General features: G+C 40.0%; 1 protein-coding gene across 8 annotated transcripts in view; it reads right to left on the bottom strand.

Moving 5' to 3' along the window:
• The window catches only part of ptprsb (protein tyrosine phosphatase receptor type Sb), a 100,638-nt gene that overhangs the window by 60,117 nt on the left and 17,756 nt on the right, over positions 1-22,765 (bottom strand). For 5 of the 8 annotated variants that reach the window (XM_032564990.1, XM_032564992.1, XM_032564993.1 and 2 more), the window contains exons 2-5: positions 20,418-20,632; positions 15,889-16,037; positions 13,329-13,470; positions 1,100-1,288 (exon numbers count right to left, since the gene is read on the bottom strand). In XM_032564990.1, coding sequence (XP_032420881.1) covers positions 1,100-1,288; positions 13,329-13,470; positions 15,889-16,037; positions 20,418-20,562 — 625 coding nt within the window. In that variant the 5' untranslated portion in view covers positions 20,563-20,632. The remainder of the gene's footprint in view (positions 1-1,099; positions 1,289-13,328; positions 13,471-15,888; positions 16,038-20,417; positions 20,633-22,765) is intronic. The other 3 variants (XM_032564991.1, XM_032564994.1, XM_032564997.1) reach the window with 1 other exon arrangement.

Raw genomic sequence — 22,765 nt, 5'->3', positions numbered from 1 at the left:
AAAGCATCTCATATCAAGAAGTAAAAGTATTTCTTAAATGCAGGCAAATAAAATCAGCACATGCCCATAATAGCTGGGATAATTATTTAAAAACTAAAACTAAAAGAAAAAAAACATGACAAAAGTGGAATCTAATGTACTTTGTGTTTTCTATATGCAGTATGGGCAGCTTTCTGGATAGAGAACGCGTTAGTTTTTGATGATGGTAACTTTATGCCGATGACTTGCAGCTTTGGGCTCAAAGCTTAAGCCCCATGAATTCTTCCAGCCATCGTAGCTGCAAGTCGGTTGTATAGCTGACAAGGACTGAAAGTGATCAGTGAAACATTTTGTCTGAGAAGAGGGAGATATCAGAACTGGCAGGGTGTAAGGGACGGAGAGAATATGGATGAAGCGACAACAAAATGGTTTCGCCTCACCATCGCTTTCATTTCCCCTGAGGACAGCTGAGTGAAAATGGCTGTGAATAACATGTCGGCTTACTCCGAGAGACACTGTATCATCTATACAGAATAGCATAAACAAAGCCGAATAAACTGTCTTAAGCACAGGATGTGATTCCTCCCTATTCATTCCAGGATATGTCAGCTCAGCCTTATGGGTTCCATTCTCACGAGCAGTAGAAAAGAAAAAAGATCTCTGGTGAAGAAATCTGACAGTCCTCTTCCAAGACAAGGAACCCAATTAATGCAACTCAATCATTGATTCATTTGATGTTTTAAGGAATTTTAGATTAGTGTAAGATTTATAACCATTATTTTATTTTATTTTCACTGCTTTCTGGTTAGATTTTCGTTTAATTAATTATGAATAAAAAATGTACCTCTCTATGACACTTTTTTTAGAATGTTTTCTCCCAAATGTTTATAAAAAGCAATTTTTTTCTGGCCTTAAGGTTGGCACAATCATCCTTTTAATGAAATTGGCTTTAAAAAGGTTTTAAACCCCCAAAGGATATAGATAAACACAGAGAGCAGCATGTAATCCCCCAATCATAATTAAAACCTAATAATCACCAAATTTAGAGCAACAGGGATTTGCTCTATCACAAAGCAGGGGCTTTAGATGCTCTGTTTGTTCACCGCTCTCTCTCTCTCACCTGATCGAAGCTTTTTGATGCGACCCTGGCTGAGGCTGGGGTCGACGGGGAGGAAGTCTTTGAACCAGGAGATATCTGGGTCAGGGGTGCCGCTGGCAGCACAAAGCATGGTGGTTGTCTTTGTCCGCTCCACCACCTTCAGCTGGGGACCCATGTCTATGCTCGGGAAGCCAGATGGTAACACGTCCTCTGGAATGAACAGAAATCAAGAGCATGCATCAATATGAATGCCTTCAGAAATGTACTCACACATTTACCAAACAAGGGACTTTCAGAGTAGTGGAATTATTTTGAAAATGTAACCTTTAATTGGATTGTATGTATTCAACATTGGGCAAAAAACTCGATAGATCATTTTTACCAAAGTATCACTTATTTTTGTATTCCGTGAAAATCTGTTTTCCTGGAGAATGAATGTTGCATTTGTCTTGGCCACGATTCAAAATGATATAATTGCTGGAAAGCATACCATTCAAGAACAGCGGGTATGCGTTAATCTTCACTAGTCAGAAAATGGTGACAATAAAATAGCACCTAAACTTGCCCTATGTGCAATCAAAGCAATAACTGAGAAGTTTGGGTTTGTCAAGAACCCACAGTTACCTTTGCTACCACACATTGTGAAGAGGATAGTGAGGGAGGCAAAGTACAGTGTTGGAGATCTGTGGCATTTTTTTTAGCATAACTTTTATGTAACTGTGGTAAAATGTAATATGTATTTTAAGGCTTTTTGCACATCTTTACCACTTGTTAACACCCATATTTGTGGCTGTGGAGCTTTAGTTTCCAGGCCTTCCTCCCCTTCATTAGCGCTCAAAACTGGTCGTGCTCACCTAAATGCTGGTGTGAGAGCATTTAGGTGATGTTTAGGCTGATGTTTTGCTGTAACATCAGCAAAATCATATATGTGGAGTATGTGGAGATACTGGTGCAGACAGGAGAACCAGTACAGCCTTCAGGACAAAAAGCCCCAGGCTAATACTCACAACAAACCAGTCATTAGGTGATACAGCAGGCGGGAAGAAAACAGCCAGAATGTCAGATGTGTCTGACAAGCTGATTCAAGAAGAACATAAACATACCACCCAGTCAGCAGGAGTTACTTCACTGCTGACACAATCCACACACACACACCTACAGTGCTATTAAAATGTATTTGCCCCTTTACTGATTTCTTCTGTTTTGATTTTTAAATTTTTGCTCACACTATCGTTTCAGCTTAAACTCATTTGAAAATCAAACCATGACTTCAGGATGTAAAAACCACACATTTTGAATACTGATTTCACCTATTGGAGAAGATAGCTATAAAAAAGTAACTGCCCTATAATACCAATAACTTACTAACCATTTATGATAAGTGGAAATAAGTCTTTTGACATCATTGAGCAGAAGGTTTGGGCCCTTCTTTGCAGAATTGTTTTAATTTGGTCACATGAATGACCTGCTTTAGGTCATGCCTCAGCATCTAAATCAGACTAAAATGCTGACTTTAACAAGGCTACTTCAAATTCATTGTCCTACTGTATAACATTAAATACAATTGGGCTTAAGGTCAGAAACTCTGCAGTAAAATTTTGTCTCTAAGCTCTCCCATTGATGTCTTTAATTCCCAATCTTTTTCCTATTATTCAGTTATGAATACTGACATTAATTGAGGGAAGTGAGTTAGATGTGTTAGATGCTGTTCTGGGTTTTTCTGTGATCTGACGTATAAATTATCAATAGGCACCTGAGAGTTTGGTCACTCTTGGGAAGGTTCACCATTGTTCCATGTTTTCTTCTTCTGTGGAAAAAGGTGCGGAATCCTAAAGCATTAGACATTTTTTTGTGACCCTTTCTAAACTGGTTGGTGTCACCTGTTGAACATACTTCCATCAGGGCATGGTGTGTTTTCTATGTGTAATTATATTTTTGCAGAAGGCTTTTTTTGTGCAAATTAAAATTACCTTGAAGATCTGAAACATTTAAGTACGAAAAAAGCAACAGAAGGAATCTGTTGTGTGGGCAAACACTTTTCCACGGCACTTTACATGAATGCTGTGTTACAAAGTTAGAAAGCCAACCATGTGTTTGATTGACTGGCAGTAGCTCAGAGGTTTAAGAGGTGTGGCTCTGTGTTGGCGTCCTGAACTGATTCCTATCTAATAACTATGCAGAGAGCCGTTCAGAAACAGCAGCAGCAATTAGAAGCTGGGATCAAGAGGAGGGGCAGGGCACTGGGGGTAATAAGGACTTGTTAGCAGTAATTGTTAAAATGTACCAACGATTAGAGAGGCCGTTCTGGGATGTGTTCGCATGTGTCTGGATCTGTCTGATTACACTGGGGGGCAGTAGAAAGGTGTGTATGTGCAAATCTGCTCCTATAGCTACGCTCCACATTAACACCATCGAAAACTCCTCAGCCATGTTTGGAATAATGCCGCGCGACATGTCCCCGCATATGCATGAAAGCGACGGCGTGCGTTCAGGAGAGCAGTTGCTTTCTATCACAAACATGGACCGGACGCACTCGCATGCACTTTCTCTGCTGAATGGGATTAAGGATCTCGGTGACAGCAGCCCAGATGGCCAGACACAAATTCAGGCATCCATCAGCCCACCTGTTTCCTCTGCTCTATTTGTCCTTTTTAAACCACATACATACTCTCTTTCTCTTTTTCTCTCTCTCTCTCATTACCATACACACCAACACCTCCTCCATACCTGGATATATCATTATTTCGCCCTGCTGAAGTGATGATATTTGTTTAGCTAAGAAGCTGAGCTTATGGGGAGCCATCAGGTATGACTCCCTAAAGCCAGGCGTCACTGCAAACCAGCCCCACAGACCAAGGTGTGGACCATGACCACATCAACTGTCTGCGTGTTTTCCTTCACTCCTCTCCTCCTCCGGGCTCCCTGCTACCTAACTGCATGACAGACACACACCATCTGTTCACGTAAGCTCTGAGGTGGGGATGAGAGGCTGAGTGGAGATACGATCTATCGCCCTCTCCTTCCTTTTCTACAGCCAGCAGTGCTGGAAAGAGAGCGAGACACTGTCAGATAGACACATCATTCTGAGGTCGACGCTGTGAGGAGGAAGTTGGGGAGAGACGCCACAAAAGTAAACCGGAGCAGAGTCCGACTGGTGAGGGTATCCGCATACCAACCGTCTGACTTCAGAAAACAGAAACCAGCAAAAATATGAGCCATCCCCTACTGATCAATGCTAATGATGCACCTGGTCAGTGATTTTTGTCTATTGAAGAGGCAGAGAGGAAGAGAAAGGAAGGAGACGATAGGGATCGATGGGACAGGTCAGGAGGATACCTCCCCCGAGGCGAGGACTATGCTAGGCCTACATCTGTTCCTCTCTGTCCCCCCATCACCACCATACCCAACGAGAGTTCAGATGGTCTTTTCATCACACCGCCAGCTACTACTACATAGACTCCCTGGCTGTTAATTAGAGCGCACCACTGCACTGGGTTTAGAGCATGAGCATATGTGTGTGCGTGTCTATCTGTAGGGGGTCTGGCTCGGTATTCCAGACAGGTCTTTATAAATGCTGCAGAAGATGGCAGCGTGGGTGGACCGGGGACTGAATAATTACACAGAAGTTTAAGAAACAGGCAAACAGACACATACGATGGCATGCTTTTAGTTTAGGCAAAACAAAACAGAAGAAAGCAAAATCTCTGAAGTCAATAATTACTTTGACAAACAATCTATTCAAATCATTGCAATAAAAACATTTTTTTTATTGTGGGGAGGTGTTGTGAAGATTAATTGGAAATTAACTTTGAAAGGAAACTTTAAAAAACTAATTAAATGGATAAGGTCATTACTTTACATTTTACCTGAGAATTGATATTCCAAACAGAAGTAAACAGATTATGCTCAAATTTGAAGTAAAAATATAACAACTTTATAGAATAATTATCATTTTAAAATAATTGTTTTGAAAAATCAATTATTTTAAAAGAATTAAAAAATTAGTCTGACTATTGCCTTGCTTTGGAAAACAAGCTGACAAATTAGATTGCCTCAAAGAAAGAAAATAGGTACATATACATGAAAGAAGTTTAAAAAATAGCAAATATTAATGTAACTGTGTTAAATGCATATCTGCTTACTTATATAAAAATAACTTTTTATTTATTATTGTACTATTATTATGATTGGTGATAACTGAAGTAAAAATAATGACTGTTCATGTTATTATGTTAACATTTCACAAAAATACCTAGACTTGTTCTCAAAATACCAACAACCAAAACATGTAACTAATATATAAAGAGTGAATTTGTATGGTTTAAATGTGTTGAAATCCCAAGTTGAAATCCTTTTGTTCTCAGAGACGATCCTCTTTTTTAATTTTTACAATGAACTGTGTGAAAGAGATTGATCGTCAATATTTTGAGAAGATATTAACTTTGTCAATTAGTGTTCACATTTTCGCAATTATTTTATTAACACGGGTAAAAAAAAATTCCAACACACAAGGAAAAATTAGCTGACTTTAACTTTCTGTGCTCCAGTATTAAATAATTTGTAAACATGTGGAGAAAAAACACAGATGAATTTGTGATTTATATAAACAATACAAAAAAACTAAACAGTGTAGTTTTATTTTATATGAATAAAAACTAAATCTGAAAGCGCCAATATGCAACACAAGACCTCACATGCTTTCCACCCCAAGAATAATCTGAAAGACTTTGCAAAGGGCAACGTGTCCATATCTGTTTTGACCAGATATGGAGTCAAAACATGGCCAGGTGGTCACAAATCCATTATATCTGTTGTAGCACTGCTGTTTATGTACTGTGACGGAGCTCAGCCCTTTAAAAAAATGGAAAATGGCTTTATATAAGTATTTATACCCCTTGGTATTTTTTTCTTACATTTTGATGAAAAACTTCAAAAAATATTGGGGAAATTATGTGTTGTACCAGCACAAAGTAGTTCATAATTGTAAAGTGTAAGGAAAATAATAAATTGTTGGCAGCATCAGGAAATTCAAGAGTCTGTGAATGTGTCAGATTTAGCTAATATGGAACTTTTTACATACCAATTAGAGCAGGGGTCTCAAACTCCAGTCCTCGAGGGCCGCAGTCCTGCAGTTTTTAGATGTGCCACAGGTACAAAACACTGGAATGAAATGACTTAATTACCTCCTGCTTGTGTAGATCAGTTCTCCCAGCCTTGCTAATGACCTAATTATTATTTTCAGGTGTGGTGTAGCAGAGGCACATCTAAAAGTTGCAGGACTGCGACCCTCGAAGACTGGAGTTTGAGACCCCTGACTTAGAGAAATAGGCTTAAAAAAAAAAAATCAAAGATACACTGCTCCAAGAGACACACGGACAATATATTTAAGCATGGCACAGTGCTTAAAACTCCTCTCAGGTTTTTCTTAATCATTCGTAGCCCATCTTAGAAAATGCTCAAGAAGGGCTTCAGTGACGTGATGTGTTGTGGCCCGCTTTAAAGCTGGTAAAACAGAGACAAGGGATATAATCTTAATAATAAATTCCTTGTGATGTGTTAAAGAAGTCAGGTCTCTAAAGCAAAGGGCAAAGTGTGGCAGAACAGGTGGACTGTTAATGAATTCAACAGAGCAACAGACAAAAAGGGCAGACTGAAGCATACAGCAGACTCTGTGCTGTTGATGCGGATAAAGCAGCAGACAGAGAGTTGTACTGAACTCTTAAGCACAGTTGACTGGAGACGCGAATCGGGAGCTACAGGTACTCTGTCAGGTTCCTGGATGAGTCAGCGACTGCTTGAAATAGATACTGCGGGCAAGGCCTTGATCACACTTTTCACCAAATGAATCATTTATCAAACGCAAACACCGCAGCACAAAAGTCAAGCTTATTTTCTACCTCCTGGTTAAATTGATAAAGATGGCCAACGGAAAAATGCGCCATGTGTACACAAAAACACAGTGCGAGTGTCAACAGAGCTTTCGGGGAGCATTGGCAAGCTCTGAGCAGCATTGTTCCCTGGAGCTTTGTGTTTTGTGTGTGTGTGTGGGTGTGTGTGCATGAAGGGGTTGAGAGTGTACATTCTGGCCTGGTTATGTTTGCAGAAGGGCAATCAGGCCTGGTGCCCAAAACCAGTCAGCGGAGCCAGCCGGATCTGGGCAAATATGCAATTTGTGTGTCCATGTGCTAATATACACAGACGGTAGTCGTGCTGTGGTAGCACACATTCAAGCGCGCGCGCACACACACGCAATGAGTCAAACACATAATGCATATGATGCAAACAAACAAACAGGAATCCAGATTTTATTTCTCTGTGTCGCTTTGTAATCCCACCCTCCTTCTGCCACGCACACACATGTACACATACTTACTCTGCTCAGAAACAGGTTGGCTATTCATATTTCAGGTTATTTCAGAGGGAAATGTGCATAAAAGCTGATCTCAGGCTCCCTGATTCAGGATTAATGTGCCAGCACTCAGCAGTCTTCAGAGACAGTAATGCACTGACTCCCAAAGGCTGAACGAGGACTGAGGGGGAGCACTATAAATGCTAATAAACCTTTATGATAATGGATCACAACACAATGCAGATTCTGGACTTCATGGATCTGTCACATGCAAAAACGCCGGGCCTGTCCCGGCCTCCTGCTTTACCAGAGTGAGGAACAAACGCGTACAACGGGACTACGGTGAACACAAAGCAGGAAAGAATGGAGGGGTGGGGGGAAGAAAGAGAAGGAGAGAGAAAACAAAAGAAGAAAAGAAAAAGAGTAAAGATGGGGGCATGTGATGAAAGAGACAGCTCTCCTCTCAAGGAGCATAATCCTCTTGCAAGCTGAGTCGATGCTCTCTGTTGTTTTCAGACTCAAATGCTGTTTGAGCCGCCGGCCTGCCAATGCAGCTGACGCCTGGGGCCTGAGGGGAGGTGGGAAGGAGGGTGGAGGGGGAGAGTCACTGATGTGACTCTGCTGTTCATAGAGAGGGAGGTGACAGAACATCTCTCATCCCTGTTCCCTTTCTCTCACTTTCTCTTTTTTCCCCTCATCCTCTTTCCTTCTCCTGTTCCTCACCTTCCGTTCTCTTAAAATGGGACACTGGGAGGTGAGTATAATCAGGATTACTGATTATACTTCCCAAACCGGGCAGAAATGTGCAAATTCACACACAGACATGGAGTATGAAGTCCTGCGGACACATGCGCGCACACGCACTCGAGAAGGCCGTCCGCGCACGCATGTGCATGAAGCGCCGCAGTAATGAGAATCTCTCGCCCGCCAGAGGTTTTCAAACATGCAGAGCTGCGGATATTTCTGTCACCCGAAGGCGGAACGACACAAGTGCAGCGTCCATTGAAAAGAGCAGCTAGGATGGAGTGGGGCCATGGGGGGGCTTGAAAAATGCAACAGGAGGAGATGATGGAGATGGCACTGAAAAAAAAAAAAACACCATCTAGCATCTCACATCTCTCTCCATTAGGTAACCTACTGTAAAGGAGCAGCAGCAAGCATCCTGTGACCAACAGCAAACCTGTTCAACTGCACGGCTCTGCTATTAGTCTCAGTCAACAGACATATAAACGACGAGATGAAATGCATCAGAAAATGAAAAGACGGTAGTGGAAGTCTTTTTGAGCAGTAATGGAAAGCCTTCTTTGTAACTCAGTGGTTAGTGAGCCTTTTCCACAATGAATCATTTCTTTTAAAGTCTGACCCAAGCAACATTTTTGCACATTTTCTGCACTTAACAGCACTTTTAGATGGCATGATCTATTTTAAAGTATAGTGCTGACTGCAAGGGCGTCAGGTACTATCAAATGATCAGACATAAAATCAATAATCATACCCTTGTTGCGAGGAAGAACTTCCTGAGGTGGCAAGTAAAATGTAATTTTTCGTTTTTATATATATATAAAATCTATAGCATTTTAAATTAATCAAAATGAATTTATAATTTCAGAGGAAAAAATGGGTCTGACCCCACTGATTACTGGGCTGATGCAGAAATCACTATTCCATCACACAACTGCAAATATGCACAGCAATCTTATAAATTGTGTATAAACATATTTGAGCAGAAGATTTTTTTTTTCAAATTGGAAAATTACTTACATTTCATCTGGAGCTCCACAATATATTCAGTCGTAATCACCATTAAAATACAACTGCATATAATATTGCAATCACAGAGAACTGTTGGATGGAATATTTGGTAGATTAAAATATTTCAGCTGCATTGCCAAAATGAATATTTAGCCACTTTGGTGGATTTTCATTGTGATTTCTACCTGTAGCTGATATTATCTCACTCAACAAGATTCTACAGACCAAGGAGATTTGTGGGGACACAATGTTGATGAAGGAGGAGAGAGGAAAATATGGGCCAATCGCAACTAAGACTCACCCTTCAAATTATGTGCCACTAAAATTATTAGGTTTGGGATAAATCATGTGAAATCTGTGGGTTGCAATTTTCTGCACTTCTTCCTATATGAGCTCAAAGGGAAACACTATTATGGTATATTTGCACAACTGGTTGCCATATTGGAAACATTTGCTTCACATTTCCATTCCCAGACAACATAGGAATAAGAAGGCGCTTCAGCGGTGAAGGGAAAGCAAACTGGTTCAAAGAAAGCTACTTCATTTTATTGTGGGAGCTTTCAAACTCTTCCTTGAAGGGGTGTATAGGATTTAGTAATGTTGGCAGCCTTTTGAAAGACTTTGATACAAAGTAAGAATATTAATCTAGGAATTACACAAAGATACCGCTGCAGTTCTTGAACCCCAAAAGTTACAATTGTCGTAGTTTGTAGGTTCCAACACCACTTGTCAAAAGCCTTGCGAACCTTTCCAACATTTTCTTTGACAAATATGTTACAATCTTCTTAGAATTGGGGGCACCATTACACAAACTGACACAGAGAAATGGGTGTAGTAATTTGTAAATCCTTTTTTTATTCATTCAAATTGCAGGAAGGGATCTTGCGTGAGCTTTGAGAAAGGATCCTATTTCTCCATTAGTATCATGATACTCTGGCTTCCTATTAAATTGAGGATTCAGTGAAAATGTGATTACACATACAGTCCTCAAGAGTATAATACTTTCTGACTGACTTTTATGCCTACCACCTCACAAGAGCAGTCCACTCTCAGCATGACATCAACTTGTCATTCACAGAATTTCTAAGTCATGAGTAGGAGGTAGAGCTTTTCGTTTCCTGGCCCCTTTCCTGTAGAATCCTTCCTGCCTTCGATATGAAACATGGACACACTCCAGTCTTTTAAAACAAAGCTCAACAATCTCCTAGGGAAAAATCCCTATCACACAGAGCTTTTACCTGTTCTCAATTAATTGTGCTGCATATTTTATTGAACTGCCACTGTAGCCCATTTGTTTGGTTTAACAGACTTTAATTTTTTTTTATTTAGCTTCTTATTTTAACTGTTTTATATCGTAGTTTAATGTTATTGCTTCTATTGGACATCAAGCTTAGTCTTTGTAAACCTTTTGCCTAACTGACTTTCTATTGCCTAATCTCAATATCTACTTATTTCATGTCAAGGGTTTGCCAGTTCAGCTTGCTTGTGTTGTCTTTTACAAGCATATGAAAAGTGCAAAATGAAGAAAGCTGAATTGAAATGAATGTTCTTAATTGCTCATGTACACATCTAACGTCGTCTCCGCTCATAAATAATTAATGACCGTTCAAGGCAGAAAGGTTTGTTAAATGACACTGAGTGATTTTCTTGCTGGATGTAGAGGCTTTTTAGTCCATTTTACTAACACTTTACATACAAATAAGGCCAGGAGGCTGACAGAGGAAGCTTTTCTAAACCACTGCTACAATCTGAAGACATTAAGACCCAGGCCCCCTCCCTCCCGTCCTTCATCTCAGCAGTTTGTAATTCAGATTTTGCAGCTTTGAAGCTGAGAAGGATATGAATATAGGCATGAGACGATCCTTCTGAGGTTTATTATGGAAGAATGCAGCTAAACATATTCACAAGATTTTAGGAGTATGGCTAGCAGACCATAAACAACACAAAATGATTAAGGAGAGGTTTTGGAATAGAAAAAAATCAGTGTTATTAGATATTTCCAATATAGACATCAGGATCCTATGCTATAAATTTTAGATTGGAGAATCTCTACCCACAAAGACGCTTTCAAGGACTCATTACTCATTACTTGTGGCCAGATTTTTAGATCAACTCCTAAATTTAATGGGAGTTAGCTATGAATTAAATAGCATAAACAACATACAGATTTTAATATTTGTTGTTTTACACTGAATAAAAATTCATACTGCTGATTCTTAGTATCATCCCCACTGTTCTAATCAGGGCTCTTACAGTTTAGTTGGCAGAAAAAGGTGGAATGTTAACAGAGTGACAGACAAATTGAGACTGAGTGCTGCACCTGGCTAACGGTCAGCCACTAGCAGCACTAAAGTTGTCATGTCATGAAACCCGTCTAAGTCTGAACTGCAATCGATTATTTGTAGTAAACTGATCAAAACTGAGTTGCAAAATTAAACAGGGATTTATGGAGCCTTTATTCTATTAACTACAACACTAAATGTGAGTATGTGTAAAGTTTCTTGTTCTTTTTTTATTGGGGGTGATGGGGCAACCTTTGAATAACACAAGAATATAACTGCAATAGTTACATTACAGTCAACTATTGCAATATACTAGGTGGTTAGAGCAGTACATCAGCTAATTTCCTGCTGGCTGCACTGGAGGACATATGGAACAGTGATGACACGACACTTTTACGGGACTGACGCAACCAAACAGGAAGAGCCGCAGGGAAGAATCTGTAAGCATGTTCGATTTTACAAGCATATCCAAAGAGATTTTAACATTAAAAACTTAAAATGTGTGGCTCTCACCTCAAGTTAAATAACATTTTTTAAATTTCATACCCTGTCATTACTAAATGCATTTTTTCCCTTTGTTTCGCTAAAATGCTTCTTCCTTAAATAAATGTAATCTGTGTATTTCCATGACAACACCACCTCAATGTGTGAAATGTTAGACGGTCACTGCAAACACCTAATTGATGCAAATGTACTGCATGTACTGCATGTTTGTGCTGTTTGCTCCAAAGTTATAGTACCTAAACATCATACTGTATTGTCTACTACAGCCATGAACTCCTCTTGAAGCCCGCATGCAGGTGATTCAGCTTTTACGGTTTACTGGCTCTGAATAAAAGTAAATATTACTTCACTTAATGATACCCTGCACTCTGTTATGGAAGGCAGAGTATTTTTATAGTCAACGAGAAAATAGGAATGTCATCCTGACACTAGAGAAGAAGCTAAGAGAAATAAAAGCTCATGCTACCAAACTAAGAGCCACTCGCAAACACAGACACACATGCACATGGAGGCTGACCCTTGAGGTGCAGCTTCTGTGGTAATGTGCTTTAGATTGGGGCTATGTGTGCAGAGATGATGAGCGCAGTAACAGATGGACAGGAGTCTATTCCCTGGGCTACCAGCCTTCTGCTTACTACATAGCCCTGCCAGCTCCACAGTCCTCATCCATCTTCTGCACCCCCCCTCCTTATCCGATCTCCGCTGACATCCCATTTCATTTCTATTGTTTTTCACAGTCCTCTTGGTTTGCTCAACTCCCTCCCACCTCCTCATCCCTCCATTATAACTCCTCTCACCTCTCCTTGACCAACTCCCCCTCCAATTTTCCTCCCCAACTGAATTACTCTGGTAATAAAGGCTTGCTTGCTAAAGCATTGCCTAATCCAATGACTTCTCTTGTTTGAACAACCGTTTGAAAAGCCCCTGTCTCTTTCCTCACCCAATCCAGCTGTGCTGGGCGAACGGCCAGTGCTCAGATCGTAGCCTTAAGAGCCACATGTTGTAACTTAAGCTTAAATCTTGGTAGGGCAAAACCTTATTAAGGCTTCCCTGCAAGAAGACAGTCAACATTAGATTAACACCCTCTCTCTGGCCAGGAAGCGGAATGATTACAGCAAGCTGGAATGCTAAAATGCCCCAGAGCCAACAGACTAGCTGGCCCTCACTTCGGCCAGTTCATGCTCGGTTGCACTCCAAAGGACTATAAAAAGAACAGCTTGCTGCAGCCTGATGTGCAAGGTGGGGTGTGGCATTGTTCCATTGTCACATCTACAACCTCCATCCTGGCGGCTGCAGGGCCAAAAGAGGACACACATGTCAAGCTGAAAGAGAAGTCTGTCCGTGTCTAAACGTGTGTGTTTACCTCTGATAATATCCAGCTTTGCAGTGGTGGTGTTGTTTCCTTGGCTGTTGCGTGCCACACACTCGTAGACATTCTCATCTCGAGGAGCTCTGAGAGGCTGGATCCTCAGCACGGCTCCAGCACCTCCGTCAAACTCTATGGTCTGGACAGTCACAGGATTTGCAGAGTAGCATATATTAGTCACAGCAGAGTTAGCATTTCAACTCTAACAGTAAAGAAGGAATCTCTTTCTTTTCTGTTCCGGAGGGTGGCCACATTTGAGAGTGTCATCTTTTTACAGCACTTTGACAATCATGACAGCAGATTTTTTGAGACACTTGACTATTTCAGCGAATCATTAAAATACATTATGTACCTGTAAATATGCTTCAGAGGCTGGTGGTCAGTAGCTTGCACAACCACTGTACTTACCAAGAACAATGTGATCCGGATCCCCTGTTTGAAATGAAGTCTTTAGAATCAGTTAAGTCACATTCCTTCACTGTTAGACCTCGACTTATCTAGAAATGAAAAACACCCTTCACACTCTCTCGTTTGCAGCATTTAACTTTTTGTTTGATATTATTCCGTGAGTTTCAAATAAAATTGTGCACATTTGAATTGCTCTGTTCTAATCAATATTTTGAAATGTTGTGCTACTCATTCACACTCTGCCAGAGGTTAGTTGAGAAAATTGATATCACTCTCGTTAATCTGTCATGCTGAAGTCATGGAGTCATTAGTTTACTTTAGCAGCTGGATTACACCGCAAGCCTCATTCTGTTCAAAGTATAAAATAATGATTATTCCGGATCTGTAAAGGTCACCAATTACCACTCTACAGGTCTGCCTCTTTAACAGAATGTTTTCTACTTCACAATGACAAAAAAGGGTCAAAGCAGCCCAAGAAATAAACAGTAAGCCTCATTTAAAACCGGTGACATTATTTTCTCATTGCTGTAGAGCTTTGGGTATCCGTCTGGCTTTAATGCTATTGCCTCTTTAAGGAATCCGTTCTCAGGCAGACTCTGGGGGGAAATAAACACAGCTAGGTCGGCGTTTGTATGACCTTCTAATTCTCAAATTGCAAGGAACAGATAATCTGTCCTTAAAATGGTTCTAACATACTTATTAATGTAAACTATATCTAGAGCAAATTGATTGGGATTCTGAAAGATAAGCGTTGTCTGTAATGATACTAGCAGAAGGGCGGATTGGAAAGCGGGCACACAATTTTAGCCAATTGCACAAAGCAGAAACATTTTACGTTTTTACATCTAAGTGTAAACCTACAGTTTTTTTCCACAACAACATAGTATGCATGTGCATACATAGTGTAACGTAAAATTAGGTTATGGTTTAAGGAAGTCACTGATGCAACTTTTGAAAAGCTCATCTGTGTTTGTGGCACCTAAGTTGGAACACTAAACCCAATAGAACCTAAAAACACTGGAGAGGAGATTTTCTATGTAACTTTATCACAAGCCATGGGACTAGTCGCAGGAGTTACAGCTACTAAAAAAACATACATTGAACACGACTGAGACACAAAGCAGATACAAAACAGTGTGATGGGGACCACATCTGTTCATATTCAGAAACTCTGTTTAGAAAGAAGCTCCTCGCTGACAGTCAGATGTTGTTCTGTTTTTGGGGACAGGGGAAGGGTCAACAATTTTCTCAGGACCCGCAGCTCTCTGTGGTGTATTTTTCTTCCATGCATGTTTTGCATCTGCTGTGTTACTGGTATAAGGCAGGACAGCTTGCATCTTAACTATATTGCAGAGATGAAGCAGACAGTATGTGGAAAACATGTAGAAAAACAACTGGAGCTAACTGGTTTGTAAAATATTGATTCTCAGTTTAAAATATATTTCAAAAAATGTAATTTGGCAAATTATCAGAGTGAGGAATAATACAAAAGATCTACATTTTGGATCTTTCTCTTGTCTACAGGATGTAGACAAGATATTTTCTTTTTTTTGTTTGTTTAAAAAGCATGGATTGGATAGAAATCAGTCCAGATGCAATGTCAACTGAGCTACTGCAGACCTGTTACTTGCAAAATACATGAGTCATTCAAGGTAAGAGAGAAAAATATTCCTCAGAATGCTGTCAGATTTTTATTTATTTATATTCTACTTTAGTCAGAGCCATCTCAGAATCCTAATCAAGCGAAGGATCTAGCTTCATGTTTACTGAATAAGCATGAGAGCACCTCTGTGTTTCACAGCATTAACTTTTCAATTAGCTTAAGTGTGGATGGGGCATAATAGAAGTTGTGAAACATTAGACATGTTGATTTTTTTCTAAAAGTTATAGTTCAAGTGCAACTATTCTCAGATAAATTTGAATTTGACAAATGTTCAAAAATGTCACAATTTACCTTTAAAAGAATGAGGAGATAAAGATCCCTTAATATGAAGCAAAATACTTTATCCTTTAGACTTTTGAGGGTTATAACTCTAAAATGATTAAATGTAGATTGTTCACCTCGCACAGATGTATAAATTCTAGCCTATTTAGTCACTGAAGTAAATGTTAGCTCATGTGAGAGCTCATCATTGTGCATTGTGACAACCACCTCGATACGCTGGGAGTTGACCTTCTTGCCCTTCTTGTTCCAATAGACGACTGGCTTGGGGTTGCCAGTGGCCTGGCACACAAATGATGCCACACCCCCTGACACTCCGATCTGGTCTGTGGGAATTTTGGTGAACTTCGGTGGAGCTGAAAAGCAGGAAGGGGAGAAGAAAAAGAAGAGTGAGAACTGGGATGAAGCAAAGAAACAAAACAACTGAACAAAACTCAGACACAAAAAGTAATATTTGGAGGAAATCAAATCAACCGCTAAGGCAGAAATAGCAACTCCTGCTGATCCACACCCTGTTTCACTTTCAGGGACTGGTCAGACTGACTTGTGTCCTGACGGCTGCGCCATTGTGCTTACTTCCTGGGTATCATCTAGAGGACAAGCTGAAGGACTTCCTGTGGGTCATAAATAAAAGATGGGTCTGGGCTTCATAGGAACATCTCTCTCTCTTCACCCCCTCACTCTTCCCAACCCCCCCACCTCTCTCTCTCTCTACGGCAGGACAACACAGAGCTGCATGCAGAACATGCTGTCATCCCACATGAGCGTTTCACAGGTAGGAGAAGTGTTGGCTGAAGATTCACAGCATGTAATTGGCTTAAATGTATTAATACCAGAGGCATGATTTTTCTGCCTGTAGAGTGCCACACACCTGTGGGGGGATTTGGAATTGCGGAGCGCGATGATCCTAATACACGGCACTGGCATTTCCGCCGTTGCTTCCACTTGGGCTTGGTGGTGGAATTCAAGAGGATATTTTCAGGGATTACAGCAGGAATGTGAGACGTTTTAAGGCACTGCAGTTGCCCTCTGCAAGAAAACAGCAATTTCCAAGTGTGATATTGAACCAACAGTACTGAACCTACACTTTTCGCAGCAGCTGAGTCAGACCGGTAAAACAACCTCACGCATCCACCCCTTGCTATCTGTCTGTGGCCTGTTGCCATGGTGCCCAGCTTAACTCCTCTCCAACTGCCGAATCGCTGCTATCCATCAGGGCGAAGTCAGGATGACCCTTACCATAGCAACCTGGTTCCCTCCTCCCCTGTGTCTAGGTGGGCGAGGTCGTACTGTGTTGATTGAAGACATGGTAGGAATCATAACAGCAATAATATTAATAAAAATAGTGGGGGGGAGAAAACACATCTGTCTATCAAATATTAACAGGCAGATAGTGGGTCTAATTCTCTTCCCACTCCTTTCTCTTTTAAATGGCCAGACGAAACACTTTCCAGTTTCTCCACAAAGCCTTGACAGGAACCGGAAAAACGCTGTGACAAAAAAGAAAACCTTCTCCTTTGCTTGCTATGCCGTGTTTGGCATGTCAGAAATAACGCGGTTTCATTTTATGCTTGCCATAATCCTGAGCAGGAAGGAGCATAAAGCGCATAGTGAGTAATCTGACTGAACAAATTTATCCTTCCCATATTTAGATGCCATAGCAGGTTATTTTATGCCTGTTAGACCCTCAGAAACAAACACAACATGAAGCAAACTGCACCTTCCATGTGCCAATGACATGAGCACCATAGAAATTTTAAAAAAAAGAAGAAAAAAATAGTCGTCACTGTAGAAAGCACCTTCCTCCTGTCTGTGGGATTACGAAGGAACTCCATGTTAGTCTCAGGGCTTGAATGTGGGTATTTTTCATTGACTTTGTGTTGAGTCCGAAATGTTTTCTATGTTCTCTTAAACGCACCAATCCTTGTGCAAAACTGATCCCACCAGCAGAATAACCACTTAAGCCTCTTCTGACAGGCGGGGAAAAGCCCTCGAAGGCTGCGGCTCTGAATGGATTTGCACGCAACAGAAACTTGTTATGATCAGGATGTTCTTGGGAAATAAAGGTCTAATAAGGACCCCTGTCTTTTTTAATAATGTATATATATTTTTCTCCACTGCCATGGTCTGCCACTGACGGACAACTGGTGGGGTTTTAATGGAACACCTTCTGACTTGTAATTACTCGCCAGAGAGATTGACAACTGCTGAGCTCAGACGTAACAAGGCACAATGTCTCAGTGTTTTTGTCATGCCAAGTGACAAAAAATATATATACATACAGTACAGACCAAAAGTTTGGACACACCTTTTAATTCAATGAGTTTCCTTTATTTTCATGACTATTGACGTTGTAGATTCACACTGAAGGCATCAAAACTATGAATAACACATGTGGAAATATGCACTAAACAAAAAAGTGTAAAACAACTGAAAATACCCCTTATATTCTAGTTTCTTCAAAGTAGCAACCTTTTGCTGTGATTACTGCTTTGCACACACTCTGCATTTTCTTGATGAGCTTCAAGAGGTAGTCACCTGAAATGGTTTTCACTTCATTGGTGTGCCCTGTCAGGTTAATAAGTGGGATTTCTTGCCTTATAAATAGTCATGAAAATAAAGAAAACCCATTGAATTAGAAGGTGTGTCCAAGCTTTTGGTCTGTACTGTATATAATTGGAAGTCAGAGTTTTCCTCAGGTCTGACTATAATCAGTACACATAGTTTTCCTTTCAGAAGTGTTCGGTCCGAGTATAACTTCTTATCAAATGTTTCAATTTGTTCTAACTTAAATAACAGTACCAAAGGCAAATGTATTAAGAGCAGCCAGCTTTGGTATCACAAGCCCTAAAGCCAGTTTTAATAATGTATCTTCTCCTGTTTGTGCCTCACTGCTGTCAAACTTGTTTTCATCTCATGCTCAAAAGTGTAAAAACAAAAAGAGAAAAAAATAAAGCCAGTGATACAAAGATAATAAAATCAACTGGAATTGCTTTTGTTATCTTTTGGGAGAAAGAATATTACATTACAAGGATAATTTGAAACAAGAAAGCAAATAAGGAACAAAATTACCATGAACCTTTCCAGAATTAACTAGCAAAAACCTGACATTATTTAGTAAGTTCAGTTCTCCTTTTTATTTGGAACAGAAAATATTTTAGATCAAATCTAAAGCTGGAATTGGGATGACTTATGTTTGAACAATAACAAAAGAGTGAGTTCAACTGGCTCACAAAAAACTGTGAGAATTTTACGAATAGTTAATAAGTAGCTGCTAATGGCACTGTGGTTAACTATTTTTTCCAAGCTTAGTATTAGCACTAAACTAAAGGGATGAGTCACTATTTTTATGTTTTATAAAACCTCTACTTCATTAGTGAAAGTTAGCATTGGGAGTTTAATACTTATATTTTGATTAATTCATTTTAAAAAGAAAATAACAACTTAAAACATGTACATACTTAAACACACTGTAGATTGTTGATGTGCATCCCATCTGAATTTGTGCTTCAAATAATAAAATGCAAATTTACTAGTTTTCACTTGTACAAATTTAAATGAATGCAAAGCAGAATGATCTACAAACTACGTAGGGCACTGGCTCTCTTGTGTGTTTGCAAAAGGATGTGATGAGAGTCACACCGTTTAATGAGGATGTTATATGATTACAAAAGTGCTTGACGACACCGGTCTCAGTGCAACAATATTTTTGAGAGTAAAACTTTGTCATGAATATCACTCATAAGCCCATTAATCTAAAACCTAAAGCCAGGTAACATCTGTGATGACATGAAACATCCCGACAAGATCAGAAAACAAGCACCTGAAAATGTCACGCCAGCATGGTTTTAATCCGGAGCCTATCTCTGTCTTTTTCTCTTTGTGTTTCCACGTTAGTGTAGAAGAGGTGTGGAATGTCATTAGAAGGACTCTAAAATTTTGGAACATTTATTTAGTTACCTTGAAACAATAGCTTTTTAAAATCCTAGTATGAATTGATACCATGGCCTCACTCATGCCTTGGTTAGCATTAGGTAGGTTAAAAACTTTAACACATAGAGTGGTCAAACAGATTTCTATAAATCTATACAACAGTTTGTAATTTGTGAATATTTTTTTTCAATTTGTGAACCCTTCCCGCCCCCCCCCCCAAAAAAAATGCGATTCTTAGTTTTCCGGAAAATATAACTATAAAATCTCAACTTGTGAATCAAATATCAAGTCTCATTTTGTGAGTAGGATGCATCATTTCACCCTGAACACACAGTTAGTTGGACAGGAGGAAAATTGAAAAAAAAAAAGCACTATTTCCAATTTTAAACGCCATATTTAGCCTTATATCTTATCTGCCATCAAAAGAAAAAAATAAAATAAAATTCAGCTTGGTGAAAATTTCAGATCGCTGATAGAAAGCCTGGCTGAGAAATTCTTGGTGTGTGTCTGTGTGTGTAAACCACTGAGGCAGGAAATGTGTTGAGATGTTGTAATCAAGAAGATGATGAGAAACATGCTGATGGGACCTCCCGCCTTATCAAAACACATTAACAACGCCACAGTTCAGAGCTGATGTACTGACAGGACAGGATTCACTCCTCGGATGACACCCACATGTACTTACACATTTATATATAGGCGTGCTTGTATGCATCTCATTTACTGTTTGATTGTCAAATGTTAAAATGACAAAGACACAATAAAAAAAAAGAAAAAAGGAAGAAGCAAATATATTATTTTACCTAGTGCTTCACACAAGCTGTCCCATGGCCTGGTTAGGAGGATAATCAAAGGCAGCAACAGACACAGGGGAGATGAGAAGAAGCAGAAGCCAAGGATGGTTCGCCTGGACTGTGCCAGAACTCCGTCTGGCTTACACGAAGGCATGGCACCACTGCCGAGTTGGTTGGAGATGACTAATATGCAGGTGGGGCTTCACTCAACAGGGGTAGGCACTCTGCAAACAGAACAAGATGAAGGTCAGGCACATTTCTGTCGCATCTGATTCATCGAGCCTGCATTTTAGAGCTGTTTATCTGCAACTTCAGTGCATCACGAGGGGAGAAAGTACATAATGTGTTTCTTCTGAAAAAGCGAAAATGTAATCATTATGAAAATCAAAGGCAAATGTATGCAAATATAGGATTAAGTTTTCTGATTTAAGCCTGAGCACTTCTTACTTCTGGGATTAGAAGCTCCAGCAGGCTGACTGTGACGGAACTAATTCCAGAACAATAAAGCCACTGCTCAATAACTATGGCAAGAAACAGAACAAAACAGTTTTCGGCGTGCAGCTTCTGTATTAATAAGTCTCCTTCTCTAGTGAGCCATGAAATGAGCTGAAATGATACAGATTTAAGCATCCTTCCCCCCCCCCCTCCCCCCCCTTTAGACACCCTAATAATTTCATTTTGGCTGCAGCCTAATTCCCTCTCAGCATTCAGTATTTCAGCATTCTGGCGACACATTAACGTGTTAATGCAGTAATATATCTAGAGTAGGCAACAGTAAGGGAAAACATTCAAACAAAGAGGATTTAGAGGTTAGTAGGAATGCCACAAAATTCATCTGACAGCAAATAAAATACCGCTGCTCTGATACAAGTGAACCCCCTTTAGATAACCCCAAAGCCTTGGGGGGAGTTGCCATGGGTACTTTGCTCTCTTCACTGCCATAAACACATGCACACAGAGCGACACACATCTGGAGGTCCCAACATAAATCAGCTTTGTCTGCTCACAGAGATTTGGAAAAGCTGCACCGAAGCTCCGCATTCGCGAGTCAATAACTCCTCAGTCTTATCGCGCTCTTCCGTCCCCCACCTCTCATCAAAAGATATGTCAGAGCGCAGGTGGAGAGGCCAAATGAGAAAAGGGCCTTTGTTAACCTGTCATACATCAAATGCATATATCCTTGCCTTCAAGTAGCAATACAAGATAACATATACTCTCCTGAAGAGACATAATACAGGCGACAGGACATGTTGTGATTCCCACAGAAATATAGACATGCAGAGACAAATGGACTTGCAACTGAAATCTGATGATTTTGATCTTGCTTAGCTTAGACCAGTGGGAAATTTTTAGAAATCAATGAAACATATGTGTTTGCTAGTGGATCGTGCAATGGACCCCTGGTTGTGGGAGTTGTTAATGAGTGGAGAACATTTCAAGTGTTTTACAGATGATGGTGTTTCAAAAAATAAACCTGAGGAGACAAAAATATGTAAAGCATCAACGTTACAGAAAATTTTAGTTTTTTACAATGTGTCAAGACATATCTGAGCTTCATTAAGGCTATGAGAGAGAAAGACTTTTAACAGATAACAGAAAGTTAGTAAGCTAAGGAAAAGTAATGACCTCTTCCTCACTGAGTGGTCTTCAGCTTATCTCACTAGAGAACTCATGTGACTGTTGATAGCAACTCCAGCCATAATTAGTTTTTTTTTTTTTGAAGTTGGTAACTTTATAAAGGCTTCAACTTCTTAATTATTTTTGCCTTAAAGTAGGAACATCCTGTTTTTTAGCCACTACACTCTTTCTCTTTCACAATGTGACTTTGTCTCCTATTAATTAATAATCCATCATGGCAGGATGGTTGGAAGAAATACTTTGAATGCTGCTCTTGTATTAAAGTTCTTAAAAAGGAATCAAATCTAGCTAAAATCAGTACGGGCAGATCAAAGATCTCGCATACATTTCTGACTGGTACATATCAAAATAAAGTCCCTGACTTTCCATACGTACTGTCAGACATAGAGGGGCAGCAATGGCTGCTCTACTTTAATAAAAAAAAGGGGCCTTTCTAGAGAGCCGGATATTCAAAGATTCCTCCAACCTCTTTTGGGGCTAATGACCTGCTCAAACATATTACTGTCTGCCAGCTCCTAAACTAAAAATAGCTCAGCCGAAAATACGTCTATCTGATACAGGCTCTTATTCCTGCCACTCTGCCCTCGCCTTATCTAACGCCGGGTAATAGCAGCTGAATAGAAAAGCTTTCTCCCTCTCAATTGAGTGTGATAAGAAAAATCAGATCACAACTCATTCAGCCGCCATTGGCAGCATGTTAAGTAAATTCTCTGCTTACG

Source organism: Xiphophorus hellerii, chromosome 6 (genome assembly GCF_003331165.1).
Source record: "Xiphophorus hellerii strain 12219 chromosome 6, Xiphophorus_hellerii-4.1, whole genome shotgun sequence".
NCBI classification, from domain to species: domain Eukaryota; kingdom Metazoa; phylum Chordata; class Actinopteri; order Cyprinodontiformes; family Poeciliidae; genus Xiphophorus; species Xiphophorus hellerii.
The sequence above is the reverse complement of the archived record's forward strand: the minus strand, read 5'-3'. Positions and strand labels throughout refer to the sequence as shown.